Below are 20,333 nucleotides of genomic sequence, written 5' to 3'. Positions count from 1 at the left end.
ATTTTGTACTGCTGTTTATCAGGTTTCTGTACTTTGAAGTTTGAACTTCAGCCCACAGAGACCTTGGCACAGTTAACACAGGTGACACCCCTGACACCACTTTACAATTCAAACACATATCTGTGTAAATTGTAAACTTGATATGACCTACTTGAGTTAAATTAGAGTCACATTCTTTCAGGGTTTTTGACATTTGCAAATGGCTCAGATTCTGTTGATGTTAGTATGAACTGGCTCAATACAACATCAATAAATGAGTTTTTGTCCTGGAGGATCTAATCAAGACAAGACCTTTTCCTCTAAAAGAACGTACACATCCTAGATCATATGTGACCCTGGACCACAAAACCAGTCATAAGTAGCACGGGTATATTTGTAGCAATAGCCAACAATACATTGTATAGGTCAAAATTATTAATTTTTCCTTTATGCCAAAAATCATTAGGATATTAGGTAAAGATCATGTTCTATGAAGATATCTTGTAAATTTCCTACTGTAAATATATCACCAAAAATCATTAGGATATTAAGTAAAGATCATGTTCCATGAAAATATTTTGTGAATTTCCTACCGTAAATATATCAAAACTTAATTTGTGATTAGTGATATGCATTGCTAAGAACTTCATTTGGACAACTTTAAAGGCCATTTTCTCAATATTTAGATTTTTTTGCAACCTCAGATTCCAGATTTTCAAAGAGTTGTATATCAGCCAAATATGGTCCTATCCTAACAAATCTTTCACAGAGTTCTCGTCTGATTGGCTGACTGTGGAGGGTACATACAGGTATTTGTCACTGTTCTGTTAAAAACAAATGATAACACTGCTGTTTTAACCAAAACATTTAATTCAGACACTGTGATGAAATTGTAATGTCCTAAGTTAACAAAACTGAATCATAACATGATATTGAAAGATATTAGCACATATCAAACCCTATAGAGGTCTGTTATCACATGCCAAATCCTAGAGTGTGCAGGTTGGTTGAGAAATAAATCAGAAAAGACACAATGTGCTGCCTATTGTGAGATATGAGATCTTAAGCAAATATTTTGGCATATTTTCGGTCACTACAGAGCAATTCCAACATTTGCAGAGGAAAATTCCCATATTACTGCTGAGTGTGGACATTTATCTGAACTCAACAGCTGGTGAACTAACACCACACTCGGCACAAGTTAAAAACAAATGATAACACTGCTGTTTTAACCAAAACATTTAATTCAGACACTGTGATGAAATTGTAATGTCCTAAGTTAACAAAACTGAATCATAACATGATATTGAAAGATATTAGCACATATCAAACCCTATAGAGGTCTGTTATCACATGCCAAATCCTAGAGTGTGCAGGTTGGTTGAGAAATAAATCAGAAAAGACACAATGTGCTGCCTATTGTGAGATATGGGATCTTAAGCAAATATTTTGGCATATTTTCGGTCACTACAGAGCAATTCCAACATTTGCAGAGGAAAATTCCATTACTGCTGAGTGTGGACATTTATCTGAACTCAACAGCTGGTGAACTAACACCACACTCGTCACAAACTTCTCTGTGTTACTATTACACACTCATTTTGGATTAAAACAAACTTTTTGTTTACACTACAGCTCAAAAGTTTGGGTTAAATAAGATTTTTTTATGAAATTAATACTTTCACTTAGCAAAAATGCATTCAAATTGATCAAAAGTTACTGTAAAGACTTTTATATTACAAAATGATTTTATTTCTAATAAATGCTTTCTATCCATCAAAGAATCCTTAAAAATGATCATAGTTTCCACATAAATATTAAGCAACATAACTGTTTTCAACATTGATGATAATAAGATTTTTTTTCTGAGCAGCAAATCAACATATTAGAATGATTTCTGAAGGATCATGTGACACTGAAGACTAGAGTAATGATGCTGAAAATTCAGCTTTGATCACAGAAAGAAATTATATTTAAAAATATATAAAAATAAAAAACAGCTGTACAATACAATACTTTTGATAAAATTAATGCAGCTTTGATGAGCATAAGATACTTCTTTATGTTAACACAAGAGACTTGTCTGCTAAATGACTAAATGTATATGTAATGAAAATGTATTTCAAAAACAGAAAAAAAAAATCCCCTTACCAAACACAAACTTTTTTACAGTGTATTTGATGGGGAAATGATGTTTATCAATAATGCAGTTAAAGGGAGATTTCAGCCTAAAATGAAAATTGTCATCATATCAAACCTGAATGACTTTTATAGAACACAAAAGGTGGATGCTGACCTTCACTTTTACTATATGGAGGCGAGAAGCTTGGACATTCTACTGAACTCTTTATTGCTACATGTAAATGGTACATGTAATTTATTTTTGTAATGTTAATAAATAATTGAAAAAGCACAACCATTCTCACCTTGGCATTGGCACACTCTTGCTGCCCTACTTCCTTTGTCCAAAGATCCTGTTCATAGTAGAACAATCCATCGTTAATGGCTTTGGCAAGGTCAGCTGTAAGTTTGGCACGTGACACATGGTTCCCCGTCCGATCGCCCCCAGGATGTTTCCGCAGGTGAGGGGGGGTCTGAGTAACAATCAGGATCTTGTTTACGTCTCGGTCGTCAAGTTCATCATCAGAATCATCATCTGACCAATCAGTGAAGGTGTTCTTGCGAGGCGCTGCGAGTCGTTCCATTTCTTCATCAAACAGGAAGTCCAGCTCCTCCTGGTCTGCCTCAGGCTGCTGCTTTGGGCTGGACTGAACCAATTCTGTGTGCTCCTGAAGCAAACATGAAACATATCTTATTTACTTTTAATAAATATGGAAAAAAAAAAAAATCAAGAAAGCAGGAAACACAGAAAGCAGGCGGGGATACTCAACTGCAGATGGGGACAACTCAAGAAGGGGAGGAGGAGGAGGAGGAGAAGGAAGAGGAGGAGGAGGAGGAGGAGAAGGAGGAAGAGGAGTTACTGAGGTCTGCACACCCACAGGACAGGAGATGGAATAATGGAGAGAGGAAATGATGGATGAAGAGATATGGAAAAGGAAAGATGTGTGTGATCAAAATGCTCAAGCAGAGTCATGAGTTATAAAGGAACAAGAAGAAATGCGAATAATCCAAAATATGAAAAACATTTTTTTTTATATACTTTTAAAAACATTCTCCAAATTTACGCACTACCAGTGAATTTGTGCATCCCCTATTGTTTTGCTTCATACACTGCATATCAGTTTTTGGACGATATTTTCATTTATTGATTTTATACAGTATTGTTTTAAAAGAGCAGCACTATTTTTTTTTTTTAAAGAGATTATACTTTTATTCAGCAAGGGTGTATTAAATTGATCAAAAGTGACAGTAAAGACATTTATAATGTTACAAAAGAACTCTCTATTCAAAGAATCCTGAAAAAATGCATCATGTTTTCCACAAAAAACATTAAGCAGAATAACTGTTTTTAACATTAATAATAAGAAATGTTTTCTTGAGCACCAGATCAGCATATTAGAATAATTTCTGCAGGATCACAGGAATAAAATATATTTTAAGGATTTTTAAAAAAATATTGCATATACTGTATTTCTTTACAGCCTTGGTGAGCAAAAGAACTTTTCAAAAACATTTTTAAAAATCTTACCGGACCCAAATTTTGGAATGGTAAATTTAATTGTTCATGCTCATTTTCTATAGTTTTTGGTTTAAGATGTTCATCTAACACCCACTAAGTGCATCTTTAAAAAAAAAAAAAGAAAAAAAAAAAGGCAAATTAACAACACTTGAATGTAATCTTTACCAAATCTAAAACTGTATTTCCAATTTCGATACTGTGCATTATAATGTTGAATTTAAAATGACAGATTTTATTTTGTTGTCCTTTATTAAATTTTTTTTTAGACAAAACAGTATTTAATTTTAATGCCGTTACATTAAAACAATTGTTGGCATAATGATCATAATTTAGTGCACCCCTACAAAACACTGTGACCTAATTTATGCCACATCACATATCACTAGACTAGGATCAGATCCGGAAGTACCTTATTTTTTCCAGAGGAGTTTCTGTGGCGTTTTTCCACCTGTATCCACGGCTGGGCATCTGGATCAGAGAGACTGCTGGACTTCTCTTTGGTCGTATTCCCATCTTCACTAGAGCTGCTTTTTGAGTCTGAAGGAGAGGATTCTTTGGACTGAGGTTTGGCTGTGTCTGTGTCATCACTAGTTTGGCCATTTACCAGAGCAGGTTCAACTATGTGCTGACTGACTGGGGAGGACGACACTGTGGCACATGTGGAGGGAGAGATTGTCAGCAAATAAGTGAGTGTGATGAGGGCTACTATTTTCAGAATCAGGCAAAATAACAGTATAATTGCAAAACAATGACAAGTACAATAAAAAAGCTAAACAGTGGAACACATCAGAACCTGTGCTGAGGGAGGTGAACGTCTGTCCTGGGACGAACTCGGGGCAGTGAATGAGCTGGGAAAAATCTGTGCGTGGGGAGTCCAGAGGGGGACCTGGAATGGGCCAATGTTCGGGCTCCTCTTTCCTACGGATCTGCTCATCAACAAGCTCCACGACTTCACTGTTCTTCACCGCCTGCACATACACACAAAAACCAGATGTAACACCGCCTAAAGATAATAAAGTCAGATATAGCAGAGGTGAAGAGTCAATAGTCACCTCCTTAATGAGGCTGATATCGGTGGTAAGGGCCTGGACTCTGTGGAAACTGGCAATCAGAGAGATGGGCAAAAAGCCTTCTGAATCCATCTTCCTCCGCAGGAAGAAGTCACGCTCCAGGTTTGGGAGACTGAAGTAGTATTCACTAAAAACAAACAAACAGCCATCAATAAACTCCAAAATAATCATTAAACAGCATAGTTTCACATCTGCTGCCTCTAATTACTGTGTATTTAAATACTAACTACAAAAATAACTACTGCAATTAAGATGTAATTACATACAACTTAGATATAATTACATACACATCACATATTTTAAGCTTTGTACTTAACACATAAAAAATACAAATAAATGCAAATAAAAACAGACTATAATACCTCTGAAGAGCATACAAATATATATTTGTAGAGGCTCATTTAATAATTTTATTTGTTGCATGCCCATCTGGTATAATGGTAATGAAATATTATTTTTTTATACAATTCACCTTTAATGTGTATAAAAATATAAAAAAGACAAGAAAACAGATTTTAAAAAGTCAAGAAAGTGAGTACTAAAGGTCTGAGAACATTAGAGCAAATTGTGCATTTTTCTAATACATATTATTATTATTATTAATTATATTACAAACAAATCAAGTGAAATACTAAATTGAATATAATATTTCTGAGTATCTTAGTATTTCATGTGTCTCTTTAAATGATAGTAGCACATAAGCTACATGAACAAAATTCTATAATTTTAATTCATGTATTTTTTCAAAATCCTAAAAGTCTACATTGAAAGAACAATCTCAGACTTTTAGACCACATTTGATCTGTAAGGCAAAGTCTTACAATGTATTGTAGCAGAAACTTGTAGTAGAAAATAATAACAATCATCATCATCATTTTTGATAAAATTTCAATAAATAATTATATGCAATAATTTAACAATATGTTTTTACAACAATATAATAGAATACAGCTATAATATAAACTCTTTCAGTCTGATATTTGACTATTGGAGAAGTCTTTTTAAAAATGTCCATTAATGAAATTTATTGCAATTCAATATTCAATATAGTACAAAACACATGTGAACATATCCAAGAGCAGCAGGGTATTACAGTCTCGTTCTATAACTGCTGCACTTTAACTGTTATATGTGCAAAGACAGAACTGACTGGATGTCTTGGAAATAAAAGACAGAAATCTCACATCATTTAGTTATCTATCTATCCATTCCTCCCTCTCTTTTTCCAGCAACATATGCATTCACAGATCAGCACCGCTTCTCTTTCTATCTCTGTCCTCTGCGTATTGTGTATTTTGTGAGGTGAGGAACACAGCAGTCCCACAGCAGATGGCACAGAGCCTCTGGCAGGATTCCAGTGAGACCAGGTGCAGCGAGACCAAAACTGCAGACCAGACCTCCACTATCACAGCTGAATTTCATAGTTAAATATTGCATAGTAATCTTACAGAGCCTTTGTGGACAAGCAGTTAGGAGAAAAGTTGATTACGTATCTCCTAACACATGTGAGTTCCTACAAAGTACCCTGATGAGGCACCTGAAGGTGGAACTTGAGAGAAGTGACCGATGATATACATCAACCAATCAAACGCCTCCTTAATGTGTAACACACATGAACATTTGCTAAAACTCCTGTAAGAAGCAGAAGAAGTGCTCTGGGAGGAACGCTGCAGCCTCCACCCAGAACACACCTCACATTCCTGCAGCTTTAGTCAGCCGAGGTCGAGACGCCCCTTGTGCCATACTGCAAATGATTCTGGGGAGTTTCAGCGGTGGTGTTTTGCAAGTTTCACTCACTGGTATGTTTAGGTGTGAGGAGAAACTGGGCTTGGAGAACATCCAGGACAAGGAATTTAGAAACGTGCCAAATGGAGACACTTATATCATCTTTTCAAATAAACCAAAAATATTAAAAATAAACAGATACAGAATTAGATGGATAAATAATACACTCTTAAGATGGCCCAAAAACATCCAAGACAATGTGGATTTTCGGCAATGAGCCTATTTTTACCACACAACTGAACTTAGCAGAAAACATGTTGGAAAAGCACTATAATGCTATTTATCATTGCAGTCGTATGCAAGAGTCTATTATGAAGCAACATAAATTAAAGTTAAGATGAAGTGAAAGTTGAAGTCACTGGGAAAGTGATTGTGGCACTTTTATTAAATATAAAAACTTGTTTGTGGTTTAGAGTGTGCAGAGATATAAATTCCATTGAAGCAATGATGTTGTTGGGATGGAATTGCTGCTTTATATCGCAAAACGTATTCTGATTTGTGAAATTTGCTCTCTCTCTCCATATTCCTCTTTTTCACAAACAAAGTGAAGACTCAACCAAAGTATTTTCAGCCCTATCAAAATCTCTGCATAGGAAGGATCTTTTTTTACTGATCTGTGAACAGTTTTTCCATCAGTAAGCATTGATCTAAACAGTTTTTAAAAGACAGGTTTCAGATCAGTGTTAAACAGCCAGTGTGTGTGTGAGCTCCCTGTGGACTCACAGCTTATGATCACAGCGTTAAGTGAAGTAAGCTTGGCTGAACTCTGTGAATAAGATTACATGGGCAAGAACGCACCCACACAAACAATAACCTCATGCTGGGTAAAACACACACACATTGACTATGCACACTGATACACATTTCCACATGAAATGTAAAAGTCATTATTTCTGACTAACTAGGAAACACCCACACATACAGTGTCCTCTGTCCTAATCTCTCTGACCCAGATCATCTGACCCCTTCCCCATCATCCATAAGGCAGACGAGCTAAATTAAGGACACACACACAGGCAGGGCCAGGCCGCCCAACGCCGCAGCTGCTCCCCCTACTGGCGGTAAAGTGTGAAACACCAAGAATATAATACAGCCATGTGTGCACTGTTTAGTTTAAATTTACTAAACTACAGATAAGTACAAATCCTCATAAAGTCCGAAATTTGTTGTGATATGACCAATAAAAAGAAACCATGTGGTAAACTTAAAGCTGGAGAGCTGGAAAAGCAAACCAAGTGCTGTATTTTGTATAAATTCAAAGAGAACCCAGATAGCAAGAAAGTTTGGGCCAAATGTGGCTGATAGACATTTGGCCTAGGTATGGCATGGCTGAGCACATATGGGCCAAACTTGAACCGTATATGTTTTGCCATGTATTTAGAATTGGAGGGAATTTTCTTTTGTACATGCGCAAGAAAACACACACACACACACACACACACACACACACACACACACACACACACACACAAACTATAACCGCATGCTGGGTAGTAGAAAGAAAACATACACTTTGACTATGCACACTGATACACATTTTCATTTCCACATGAAATGCAAAAGTCATTATTTCTTACTAACTAGGAAACGCTCCCACACACACACACACACAACGCACCCAGTGTCCTCTGTCCTAATCTCTCTGACCCAGATCATCTGACCCTTCCCCATCATCCATAAGGCAGACGAGCTAAATTAAGGACACACACACAGGCAGGGCCAGGCCGCCCAACGCCGCAGCTGCTCCCCCTACTGGCGGTAAAGTGTGAAACACCAAGAATATAATACAGCCATGTGTGCACTGTTTAGTTTAAATTTACTAAACTACAGATAAGTACAAATCCTCATAAAGTCCGAAATTTGTTGTGATATGACCAATAAAAAGAAACCATGTGGTAAACTTAAAGCTGGAGAGCTGGAAAAGCAAACCAAGTGCTGTATTTTGTATAAATTCAAAGAGAACCCAGATAGCAAGAAAGTTTGGGCCAAATGTGGCTGATAGACATTTGGCCTAGGTATGGCATGGCTGAGCACATATGGGCCAAACTTTAACCGTATATGTTTTGCCATGGATTTAGAATTGGAGGGAATTTTCTTTGGATGACAATTTTTTTGAGGTATATGGTCCAGATGATTGCACACAACTGAGAGCCTGCAGCCTTTAATATTTTAGTAATGTGCTCTAATAGGGCTCCCTATTGTATAGCATTAGCTAAGATAGATTTTTTATCCTTAAGAAAATTGTAGTTATAATTGAGTTTATTTAAAGGCAGAGCCATAAATTGTTCAGTAAACCACTGTTTATTAAAAAAAAAAAAAGAAGCAATTGTATGTTTTCTCCCCCTGCTGTACCAAAAATGTCTGAAACTGTGACTTCAAAACTGAGGTACAATTACACTAATGTTTTCATTAATATTATGTATATAATATTATAATTAAGTATTATGCCTAAAAATAGCCTGTTATTAAAGTAGCAAAAATGTTCCTAATTTAAAAAGGCACTCGTGTCTTGGGTGATAGAAAAGAATGTGTGCAGTGCTGATTTACACTCATTTATGTGCTTGTCTTGAAATAATATCTAATGTGTGATACTAATTATGATATACTAATGTTCTTTTTTCTCTTCTTTTTCCTGACAGGCTGTGAGTGAGAAAAACTGGTGAGACTTACTAAAAGTATACATTTGTGTACATTTATTCACTCATCTGACATTTGCAAAATAGCACACTTCTGTTATGTTCTGTATTGTAATTCTGTTATTAAAATTATACAATAACCATTTTAAAAATGAGTGTGAATCCATTATTGTGTTTAAGATTTACTGAGTAATGGGTATTAAAAAAAAAATAATATTTTAATACCCATTACACAGTAAATCTTAAACACAAAAATGGATTCACACTCATTTTTTAAAATGTTTATAGTTTTATGTTAATAACAGAATTACAATACAGAACATAACAGAAGTGTGCTATTTTGCAAATGTCAGATGAGTGAATAAATGTAAAACAATTTATACTTTTAGTAAGTCTCGCTAGTCTTTCTCACTCACAGTCTGTCAGGAAAAAGAAGAGAAAAAAGACTTACGATTACAGAATGTAATGTATAGTGAAGGATTTATTCATGGCTATGAATTGAAACTGATTAAGTTCCGCACGTGCAGTGGTTAAAATTACACCGTATTTGTTCGGTACGAATGTGTACCATTACACCCCTAGAAAACATTTAAAACACCAAAACTGCACTTACCTGAATAAGAATGTGTCTGGGCAAAGGCTGTTGTTGTAAATAGGGAGCTTTTTCATAATTTTCTTCTTTATTAACGGCGATTGAAAGAGGAAGCAGAGCGGGAAATAACGGATATATTTTCAAAGTTTCAGTAATCCACCAATAGGAATAAGGGAAGACACAAAGCAACCAATAGCATTGTTGAATGGTCTGAGATGTGGACTGCCACTAACCTGCCAGCAGTTGATAGGTGTTTTTCCAAATAAAAGCCAAATGTTAACCACAAGTTAACATTCCATGGTGTGCCAAAGCAAAGCCACATATGGCACTCAGTTGTGTGCTATCATCTGGACCATATTTAAAAAAAAAACAAACAAAAAAAAAAAAACAGTCATCCAAAAGAAAATTCCCTCCAATTCTAAAGCCATGGCAAAACCGATATGGTTAAAGTTTGGCCCATATGTGCTCATCCATGCCATACCTAGGCCAAATGTGACAGCTATCAGCCACATTTGGCCCAAACGTTCTTGCTATCTGGGGAGACACTGAACTTACATTTGGCGTTTGATGTATTCTTTAAGTAAACTCTCCTCAATCGTATACATCTGCACGCGATTACCGTCGTCATAGTAATAGACCATGTTAGTGCCAAACTCGGCTGAAACTGTGGACCCATCCAGGTATGAGTCCCGGTAACTGTGGGAGTAGTCATAACGACCTGAAAAAAAAAAAAAAAAGTTAATACATGATGTATATTTCTATACATATACTTGACACTGAATACGTGAAACCTAAACCCTAAAATGAAGTTGTATGACTAAACTATTTTTTTACGCTTTACAGTGAAGAAGGATTTTAAAGTTTAAAGGGATAGTTCACCACAAACGATAATTACCGTATGATTTACTCACCCTCAAGCCATCCTAGGAATATATGACTTTCAATCGGAGTAATATTAAAAAAATGTCCTGGCTCTACCAAGCTTTATAATGGCAGTGGATGCGGTTTAAGATTTTGAAGTCCAATAAAAGAGCATAAATCCATCATAAAAAGTGCTCCACACGGCTCCGGGGGTTAATAAAGGCCTTCTGAAGTGAAGCAATTGTTTTTTTGTAAGAAAATCCATATTTAAAACGTAATATCTAGCTTCCACTAACTGTCTTGCGTGTTCACGAGAGATGAACGTCACGAGGACGTAGGCATAGCACAGGCTCCGGTGAGAATATTCTAGTCTCATGAGAACCAAGTTTTGTTTACAGCAAAGGCTCTTGGCTTATATCGAAATCCTCCAACATTTTTCTTTACAAATCCTTGTTTTGTACTTCTAATTTGTGACCACTGTTTTGTTTTACTAAGTCCTACGTCATCCGCTAGAACGCCACTCTCTCGTGAACACGCGTATGTCAGTTAGCCAAATCTAGAGATTATGTTCTATAAAGTTTTAAATATGGATATTTTTCTTACAAAACGCATCTTTATTAACTCCTCGGAGTCATGCGGAGCACTTTTTATGATGGATTTATGCACTTTTATTGGACTTCAAAATCTTAAACCGCATCCTTAAACCCCATTCCATGAAACTTGGAAGAGCCAGGACATTTTTTAATGTAACTCCGATTGTATTCGTCTAAAAGCAGAAAGTCATATACACCTAGGATGGCCTGAGTAAATCATTGGGTAATTTTCATTTCTGGGTGAACTATCCCTTTAAGGTGACTGATCCTAATCTCTTTTAGTTGTTTTTTTTTATTCACTTTTACTTGTCTGAAAAACAAGTGCCTGGACAAGCATAATATCAAGCCCTGGGAAACACTTATGTTGCCTTAACAAAAAATAATGCTGAAATTCAGTGCATTTTATTTACTAGAATGTCATAAAGACAAAAAAAACCCACTTCAAATATAAACATTTTCTTTAATAAGTCATTTTAAATGACTTTGAATTGATGTTTAGGTTGTTTAGGGATGCAACCCTCTACGCACACCTTGGCAATATAATCGTCATTGGCGGTACGTCAAATACAGGTGCGCTGCGTGCTACATACTGCGCATACATTGAGTACATGACATGATCCATTGAGCGCATCCAAATAGTACAGATCGCTTGACGGAGAGCGAAACTCTCAAGTGCTCAGTCAGCGTGTTTACCGAGTGAAAATCTGTGTTGAACACCTCTCACACACATACTGGCGTGTAAAATCTAAGAATTTATTAGCCAATGGCTAATGTTAGACATTATTTAGTCGCCCAGAGTAAGATTTAGTCGCATATGCGAGTGATTTACTCGCAATGTAGAGGGTTGGGATGTTTATTGGTTACCTCGTCCACGACCTCTGCCTCGGCCGCGACCTTTGCCCCTGCCCCTGGGGCCTCCGCGGACATTGCTGCCCTCGCTGCGAACACTCGCTGTGTCATCAAAGAAATCTCTCTCTCTCCGCCAGCCTGAGGAACACACAAAAGAAAAGAACAAAATAAGAACTCAAATTAACAGTGTAAAATATTTAGTCATCTTGAATTAAAAAATGAACACTAAAGTCTCAGTTTATTACGTCCCTCTATTGTTTTAATGGCAGCAGCACTTATGCTGCACAAAAAACACCTCATGTTTGCATAAAACCTGATAATCATGTTTTCCAGCATGATTTGAAAGTCTTGAGATTCAATGAAAGCAAAAACATATGACTGCCTGTACAAAGCAGTTTATATGAATTCATGACATATATTTACTTATTTGATTTGGGACCTAGAAAACTTTTAATATTTAGTATTTAATTATGTCACAGTATTTATTTGTTTAAAATCATACAATAATTTGTAATTCAATGTCAACATTGGACATTTGTACCCCACTATATTCATGCTAAATTCAGATTAGTATATAGGAATATAAAACAGTGCTGTCTCTTCATATCTATGTGTTTTAAGACACAGAAAATGCAAAAAAACAGAAAGTGAAAGAAGCTTTCCAAAACCAGCCTAGGGGCTTTTAGTAATGCCTTATATCCTCCTGCAGATGTCTTGCCATAACATTTAGACAATAATTCACAGCAAATTACCCCACACTAACATCTAAAAAGACATAATGTGAGATTTATGAAGAAATTAAAGAACCATTTAATTAAATATTGAGTGTCTGAGTGTGTGACTATGTGCACATGTGTGCATGTGTTAAGACATGCGTGTGTGATTTAAAGCATTAACGCGTCTAAAACCCACCCAGGCATCATGAGAATTTCTAAGCACTCAATTCTTTCAGCGTCTGTCTTTTCTCTCTCCGGAGGCTGCTGGTACACGTGTGTTCATGTCCAAGTTCCCACATTTTTTCCTAAAGTTTGTAGAAGTGTTATGAAGGTGTGCCAAGTAATTTTTTTTCCCACTTCCACTTTCCAAACCTTTTTCTTTTTCATCTAAAGAAATGAGTAGCACTTTTGACAAGTTTGTTTAACCATTTGATACATGACATTCACAAAAGTGGACAGATGTTTAAAAGCCATTTTAATTTTAACCATTCAGGGTTTTAAGTTACAAGGGTAAATACCTTTGACCCTTACCCATAAGTCTACATGACTGTTCACATGCCATTGTTGTTTTTTTCTTTAGCGAAATACATTATTTTACAAACAAATTTGAAAGATTATTATCTTGTTTAATGAAAAGATGTTTCCTTTTTTTAACAGTTAATCCATCTCCAGGCTAAAACAATCACTTCAGTGAGTGTGTAATGATCACTGATGAGACGAAGAAACTAATTACATAAGTCCCAGATTTATTCCACATAAAGGTGGTTCCCTATCATGATGACGAATGCTGGGTAACCCCCCTATTATTGGATGTGTTCTCTTTCAGAATAAATTAATAATGGGTAATAAATGCACCTGCGAATAGGACATTTTTACAATGGCTTCAGCAATCAATTTTGCATAATGCTGAATTCATGCCAACAGGAATTAGTATAGAGCTCAACGGCCACTGCTATTTGCACACTTTCAAGGACTGTGAATGGAGTTGTATACACATTGTATACAGCATACAGTACTGGAAATAGTGTATTATTTGATCAGCTGTCTAAACTTATTTAGTGCTGCTTATTTCCAAAAAGATAACTGTTCAAGCAGCTCTGAACATGCAATGTGAAAAATGAAGAGGTCACATGTCCACAAGGAAGCATACTACGCTCTGAATTGGAGGCAGTGTACTGCACAGTATGCAGCAAATAGTAAACATGAACCTCAAATATGGATATGCAGTGTGACTCTGAATGCCTGTTTATGCGTGTTAATGTTGTCGTCTGGCTTACCTCCTCTCCTACGGGGGGCACTGTTGTGCGTATCCTCTCCATCCTCTGTCTCCTGTTCGTTCGAACGTCCTGTGATTGGATCCGACTGTGCCTCCCTGTTCTCCTTACTGTCACTCCCATCACTTCCGCTCTCCTTCTCTCTCTTCTCTCCCCCACGAACCTTCTTCCTCTCCCTCCATTCGGATGTCCCTTTCCTCACCTGCACGTTTATCACATTCTGCTGCTGCTGAGGAGCACAATCAAATCAATCTCTCAGTAAATTAAACCTGAACTTAGTAGAATGAAGCCAGCAGTCCAGTGAAAACCAACACAGATACATTTCTTCCACAGGTCTGAAGGCACGTGATACGGAATGAACACTCCACAACAGTGCATAAAGGACTCATTTCATAGATCTTAACTCTGACATAAAAACTGACAAAAACATTCAGAAAGAGAGACATAAATGCATAGTTTATTTACTCAAGACATTTCATGGAAGAAAAAAAATTCAAAGATGATGTTTAGCTGAATGTCTAAGCTGATCTTTCCTGTTCAACGAAAGTGAATGGGGATCTATACAATCACGGTCAAAAGTGGTGTGTTGTGGTCAAAAAGTGTGTTGGGGAAAGTTACTTTTAAAAGTAATGCTTATTGTTATTTAGTTACTTTTTATGGAAAGAAATGCATTGCGTTAGCTTTGCGTTAGTTTTTGCCACTTGTGCTGGGCTTGCTTATTTGCTTTTTTTTTTTAATAACAAAAAAAAAAAGATATTAATAAGCCTCAGGCTAAAGGAAGTGACTGCCCCTCTCTCCCAATTTCTCTTAAAATGGGGACAGGCAAGGTGCCAGTGAATAAATGGGAAAACAAAGTAACTCAGATATTTCACTGTAAATTTAAAAGTAATGCGCTACTTTACTAGTTTCTTGAAAGAGTAATCTGATTACGTAACTAGTTACTTGTAAGTCACAATCCAATTTCGTTGTATGGTAAAGAGCAACTCAGATTTGTTTCTAAATCTTCTTTTGCCTTTTACAGAAGAAAAAACAAAGAAAGATGAGGCTCTGGAAAGACAAGAGGTTTAAGAATGCCAGGATTTATTTTATACATGTATAAAACTTTTTTTTTTTTGTTATATTTTCTTGATAAACTATTCTTAAACCTCTTTGACTTGTAGACACCCAGCTTCCAATTTGACATCTGAATATCTGAAATAAATTAAATTTTATACTTTCGGACATTTCAAGAAATAAATGTTAGGGTTCACTTTTTTTTTTTTTTTTTTTTTTTTTTTTTTAACAACCAATGAATGTATATCATGTTTCTTAATTACCATTTTTACATTTTTTCAATAAATAGTAATTTTTCTACTTTACAAAATATTTTTGAACTTGACAAAACAAAAATTCACATTCATAGAAATTGCCATGATTTTTGAAATTCACATACAACATCCAGGTTTTCCAAGACTAAAGTATATTAATAAGAGATCATTTGTAATGGTAGAAATCAAATCATACACAGCTGCTCTTCAGTTTCAAGCTGGACATACTGAGAAATTAGTAATTATTATAATGTCCCAACATCAAAATCATATGGTAATAAAATAATGTGTCACTGTTTTCATTATGTAAATCAAATAATAAAGGCCTGGAACTGAACAAAATTGAATACAAAAATAATTAAATGCCGTGTCTTCCTCACCTCCGTATTGGCGATTTCTCCAGGGGTCGGCCAGTTTGTGATGTCACTGAAGTCACTTGACTGCAAATGGAAACAAAAAAAAGAAAGAGAGAAACAAAGTTATATCTGTACTGAAAGTTCCCATCCTTCATCATGACCTATTACTACAAGAGCCAACTCCTGTGTTAGTACATAAATGGGAAACACACAAAACTAACAACCCCATTTGATTTGAAGAAAAAAAAAAAAAAAGGATCATTCCCTAATGATTGTCAACTGAAAGGCAATGAGCAGATGCATGCTCTCTCAATGTCCAGTTTGAATGATTTATGAAAAAGCAGCTGCTCCACTCCACTGACGACTGTGCGTCAAATACTCTTCAAGTCGAGTTTCCACTCTACATGACAACTTTGTCAGTATTTAACACACAAAACATAATTTTGACTCTGTGGGGGAAGTGCGGCTTTTCCTTTCTCAGAGATCATTTCACCTTCTATTACTGGAGGAACGTCAATCATTCCTCAAGCCGCGAAGCAACCCAGAATTCCAAGTGGCATATCGGATTCCACTATCGTCCCAAAATGGGTCCTGGGTGTCCCAGATGCTAAAGCTAGACGGTAGAAACTGAATTTGTAAGGCAGCGCCTTGAAGTTAAAATGGTATAACCGATGTGAACTAAAAAGGCTAGTCATAACAAACCAAACGTGTCACAGTCCTTTAAAAAAAACTAAAACGCATGAGGAATGAACACAGAATAATATGCTAGGGGTCACGAATGTACAAGGGAACCTGTCAAGTGGTGTATGTGTGAGTAAATGGAGACAAACTATAACATGCCATAGAGTCAGTCATGGGGACAACTCTACTGCCCCTGTTAGGACTAAATTTGAGCCCTCTATGTGCTCTCTCTGGAATGTCCCGCTGAGGTAGAAGTCAAAAACTCATGTGCTGACTCTCTGTTGACTATCACCCACACAAAAGACTGAACAGAGCGAACAAATATCCACTTAAATACAAACACAAGCCAAGCTGCTCAATAACTGGCTGCTGCTGACCCCTGATCCAGACCAGGACATCCAGAAACTAGACTGTTACACAAACAGACTGGAGGAAAAACTGCCACTTTTACAAATAGACAGACAAGAAAAAATAAAAAAAATAAAAAGAGATGTCCATATGGATTTATATAGTATCTATAATTAATGACAGGGATTAAAGTTTATTATTTCATCTCCATTAAACAAATAAATGCAGGTCAAATGGCCTCCACTGTTGGCGAACCACTGCATAAAAATGACTTACCTTACTGGTCTTCCTGGATCTGAGTTTGCTGGCACGGACAACTTTGGTAGGACTCTGGGGTTCTGTGGACAGAGAATAAAATCAAGAGAGAGATTATGTTTGATATAGTTCATTATAGAAAACAAAGCAAGCAAGCAAGAAAGCAAGAAAGAAAGAAAGAAAGAAAGAGAAATATTTTTTTATATAAAAAGAGATGTCCATATGGATTTATATAGTATCTATAATTAATGACAGGGATTAAAGTTTATTATTTCATCTCCATTAAACAAATAAATGCAGGTCAAATGGCCTCCACTGTTGGCGAACCACTGCATAAAAATGACTTACCTTACTGGTCTTCCTGGATCTGAGTTTGCTGGCACGGACAACTTTGGTAGGACTCTGGGGTTCTGTGGACAGAGAATAAAATCAAGAGAGAGATTATGTTTGATATAGTTCATTAGAGAAAACAAAGCAAGCAAGCAAGAAAGCAAGAAAGAAAGAAAGAAAGAAAGAAAGAGAAATATTTTTTTATTTTATATTGCCATTGTTGTTGTTATTATACCATAACAGGCAGAACTGACGTTTGCAAAGTTAAGAAAAATTTTGACTTCTGCAGAGTTAAGAAACTACAAATGCAGAACTATGTAGTCAACCACTGAGTGTGAGGAACAAAGCAAGCAAGCAAGAAAGCAAGAAAGAAAGAAAGAAAGAAAGAAAGAGATATATTTTTTTATTTTATATTGCCATTGTTGTTGTTATTATACCATAACAGGCAGAACTGATGTTTGCAAAGTTAAGAAAAATTTTGACTTCTGCAGAGTTAAGAAACTACAAATGCAGAAGTCAGTCAACCACTGAGTGTGAGGCCTGTCATAAACGCTTACTGACTGTACTGACTGCCTGACTGTACTTGTGCATTTACACAATAACTTTATTGATCATTCATTCATAGAACATACTGAAGACAGTCACCAACATTGTACACACCTCCACAGAGGAAGAACTCTGGATTTTTGGTCGATAAGGAGCTAGTTTTGTCTTTGCCTGTGGACACGTGCAGTATGACCTAAACCTTCCAAGTTTAACTAAAGTGATAATGACTCTTTGAGGGCATTTACACATTAAACCAACTCCTACATATTACACACGCATCTGTACAGTAACCACCTTTTAACACGATTTCAAACAGGAAAAACTCGAGCAATGTCATAGCAATGCCTTATAACACTTGGTAAAACACCTCTCCAGGCTTTACAGGGCACACGACACACTATTTAAAAATAAGCTGTTAAATACATAAGCACAGTGTCTGGATTATCTATAAAACACCTCCAGGCTACAAAGTGTAGTTAATTAATAGCTCAAAGTATGACCATAAATACTGCATTTCTTCATTCACGTGACTCATGAATGAATACTGGATTTTCATCCTCCGGGTGTACCAGATCTGTACTTAAAATCTACAAACGTCTCTCTCTCTCTCTCTGTGTCCAGTGTTGGTAGGTCAATACAGACTAAGTGCTATGGTCAATTATCTGGGAACAGCTTCACTTAGATTGTAAAGCCACACGCCAGCACCTGCACAGCAAGGTCACTCATCCACATGCGTAAAACATTAACTTCCTTTGCGAGATGAAGCAGCAAACAACATTTCTATGAGGGCCAGTGAAAGTGGAGTCATCCGTGGTATTCAAATCCCCCCCAACACAATGACACGGCCCCTATGAGTATTTGTGCCGCTGTTCACACAACCAACAAAGCAGCTACGTCCTCACAAACTGCCCCCACCATAATAACAGAGTCACACCAGCAGATATAAACAGCGTTTTTTTAAAACAGCAGAAGGAATATGATGCTAATTATAACAGTGTAAATTTTGGTGTAGTCTAGCCTAACCGATTTAAAAGACAAGAATGATCTCGCTAAGGAAGTTAACACAATGTATGTGACACAACTGTATGTCTGACTTTGATGAACGTCTATCCTTTCATTGCAACATCGGGGGCTTTACAATTGCACAGGAGGAGTTTAAATTCTTTGTGGTTGTGGAGAAACAATCATGAACACTAAGATTAACATTCTGGTCTTAAATGATCACATCAAATCAGCTTTATTCTTCAGAAATACAGCAGCATTCAAAGCTTTTTCCCTGTGGGAGAATCAAACACTACTTTGTTGAAATTGCCAACAAAACCGGTTTAAAGTTCTTTACTTAAAAAAAAAAAAAAAAAAAAGCTGTCAGGATTAAACAGGCAATAGAGAGGGACGCCCATTCCTGGGAGTGTCCAGGGTCCTTTATCATTACTGAAAGGATGGCCTGTATTGATAAGGCACTGGGCGCTTGCTGACAGTGTGGGGTGTGACCATACATACAAACTTAGTGATACTGTCCCGCCGAAACCTTTCTGTCAGTAAATACGGCCTGAGGCTTAATAACTTAATCTGATGCAAACGGTCATTTAAATCACTAAAATGTCAAGCCAGAAACATTACGTAAAGCCAGTTGGGTTGCTATTGCTATGCCAATAAATAAAAGCTTAGCAAAAGTTTGTAACTAGGGTCAATGACATGCTAAAGAAAAAGAAAAATATTTTTTAAATGATAAAAAAATCTAAGATGTACTCTTTGTATTCATGTTGGTTTCATATAGAACATTTTCAAGAAAAGTTGAAACTTAATTTGTTTAAAAATGTCAAGTGGTGTAACTATTAGGGGTCGACCGATTATCGGCGCCGATATTAAGCGTTTTTATGATTATCGGTATCGGTCATTTTCAAAACCGATTCGCCGATAAAATTACTTAATTTTGAAACGCGCTATTTGGCTCTGATGCAGCCTGTCAGAACTCACCACTCTGTGACCTAAAGCAATTTCCGCCCACCGCCCATCTGATTTGTTGGGAGTCACGAGTCCGACCAATCAATGCGGAATTCACTCGCACTCAGAAAGCGCTTGCTAACTGGAGCTGCTTCAGTGATCAAGCATCAGTTGTCTCTAGGTAAGGTAAGGCAGCAGCAGACGTTGCTTAAGTTACAATAAATCACAATCCACTAACGTTACAATGAAGTTGCAAAACACCTCAATATTATCTATGATTTTCGCGATGCAGAAAATGTGGAAGGAATCGCGGAATCCAGTCATATAAATGGAATTTACTGTAGGACGCGGAATGTCACGGAGTTTGTCAAAGTTTGGATGAATTAATCAAAAGTAGGTCAGTACACTTAAATAGAGACGCGATATGGACTAGTATCTGTAAATATTAAGGCGCAAAAATACTATTTAATTATGAATCCTGCATGTTCTGCATGTCTCTGTATATGTAAATGGCACAGACGCGCGGTTTGTTTTCTACACATACAAAGTGTGCGACGCTCGCGGTGATTTC

General features: G+C 36.5%; 1 protein-coding gene across 1 annotated transcript in view; it reads right to left on the bottom strand.

Moving 5' to 3' along the window:
• The window catches only part of LOC107668513 (la-related protein 1B-like), a 36,372-nt gene that overhangs the window by 7,991 nt on the left and 8,048 nt on the right, over positions 1–20,333 (bottom strand). Inside the window, exons 2-11 of the mRNA XM_016460414.1 lie at positions 17,291–17,352; positions 15,683–15,742; positions 13,999–14,224; positions 12,021–12,143; positions 10,258–10,420; positions 4,672–4,816; positions 4,413–4,587; positions 4,029–4,267; positions 2,871–2,966; positions 2,406–2,768 (exon numbers count right to left, since the gene is read on the bottom strand). Coding sequence (XP_016315900.1) covers positions 2,406–2,768; positions 2,871–2,966; positions 4,029–4,267; positions 4,413–4,587; positions 4,672–4,816; positions 10,258–10,420; positions 12,021–12,143; positions 13,999–14,224; positions 15,683–15,742; positions 17,291–17,352 — 1,652 coding nt within the window. The remainder of the gene's footprint in view (positions 1–2,405; positions 2,769–2,870; positions 2,967–4,028; positions 4,268–4,412; positions 4,588–4,671; positions 4,817–10,257; positions 10,421–12,020; positions 12,144–13,998; positions 14,225–15,682; positions 15,743–17,290; positions 17,353–20,333) is intronic.

Source organism: Sinocyclocheilus anshuiensis, unplaced genomic scaffold (genome assembly GCF_001515605.1).
Source record: "Sinocyclocheilus anshuiensis isolate Anshui unplaced genomic scaffold, SAMN03320099.WGS_v1.1 scaffold52, whole genome shotgun sequence".
In the NCBI taxonomy this organism is placed as follows: Eukaryota; Metazoa; Chordata; class Actinopteri; order Cypriniformes; family Cyprinidae; genus Sinocyclocheilus; species Sinocyclocheilus anshuiensis.
Note: the sequence above shows the minus strand (reverse complement) of the source record. Positions and strands in the feature narration are given on the sequence as shown.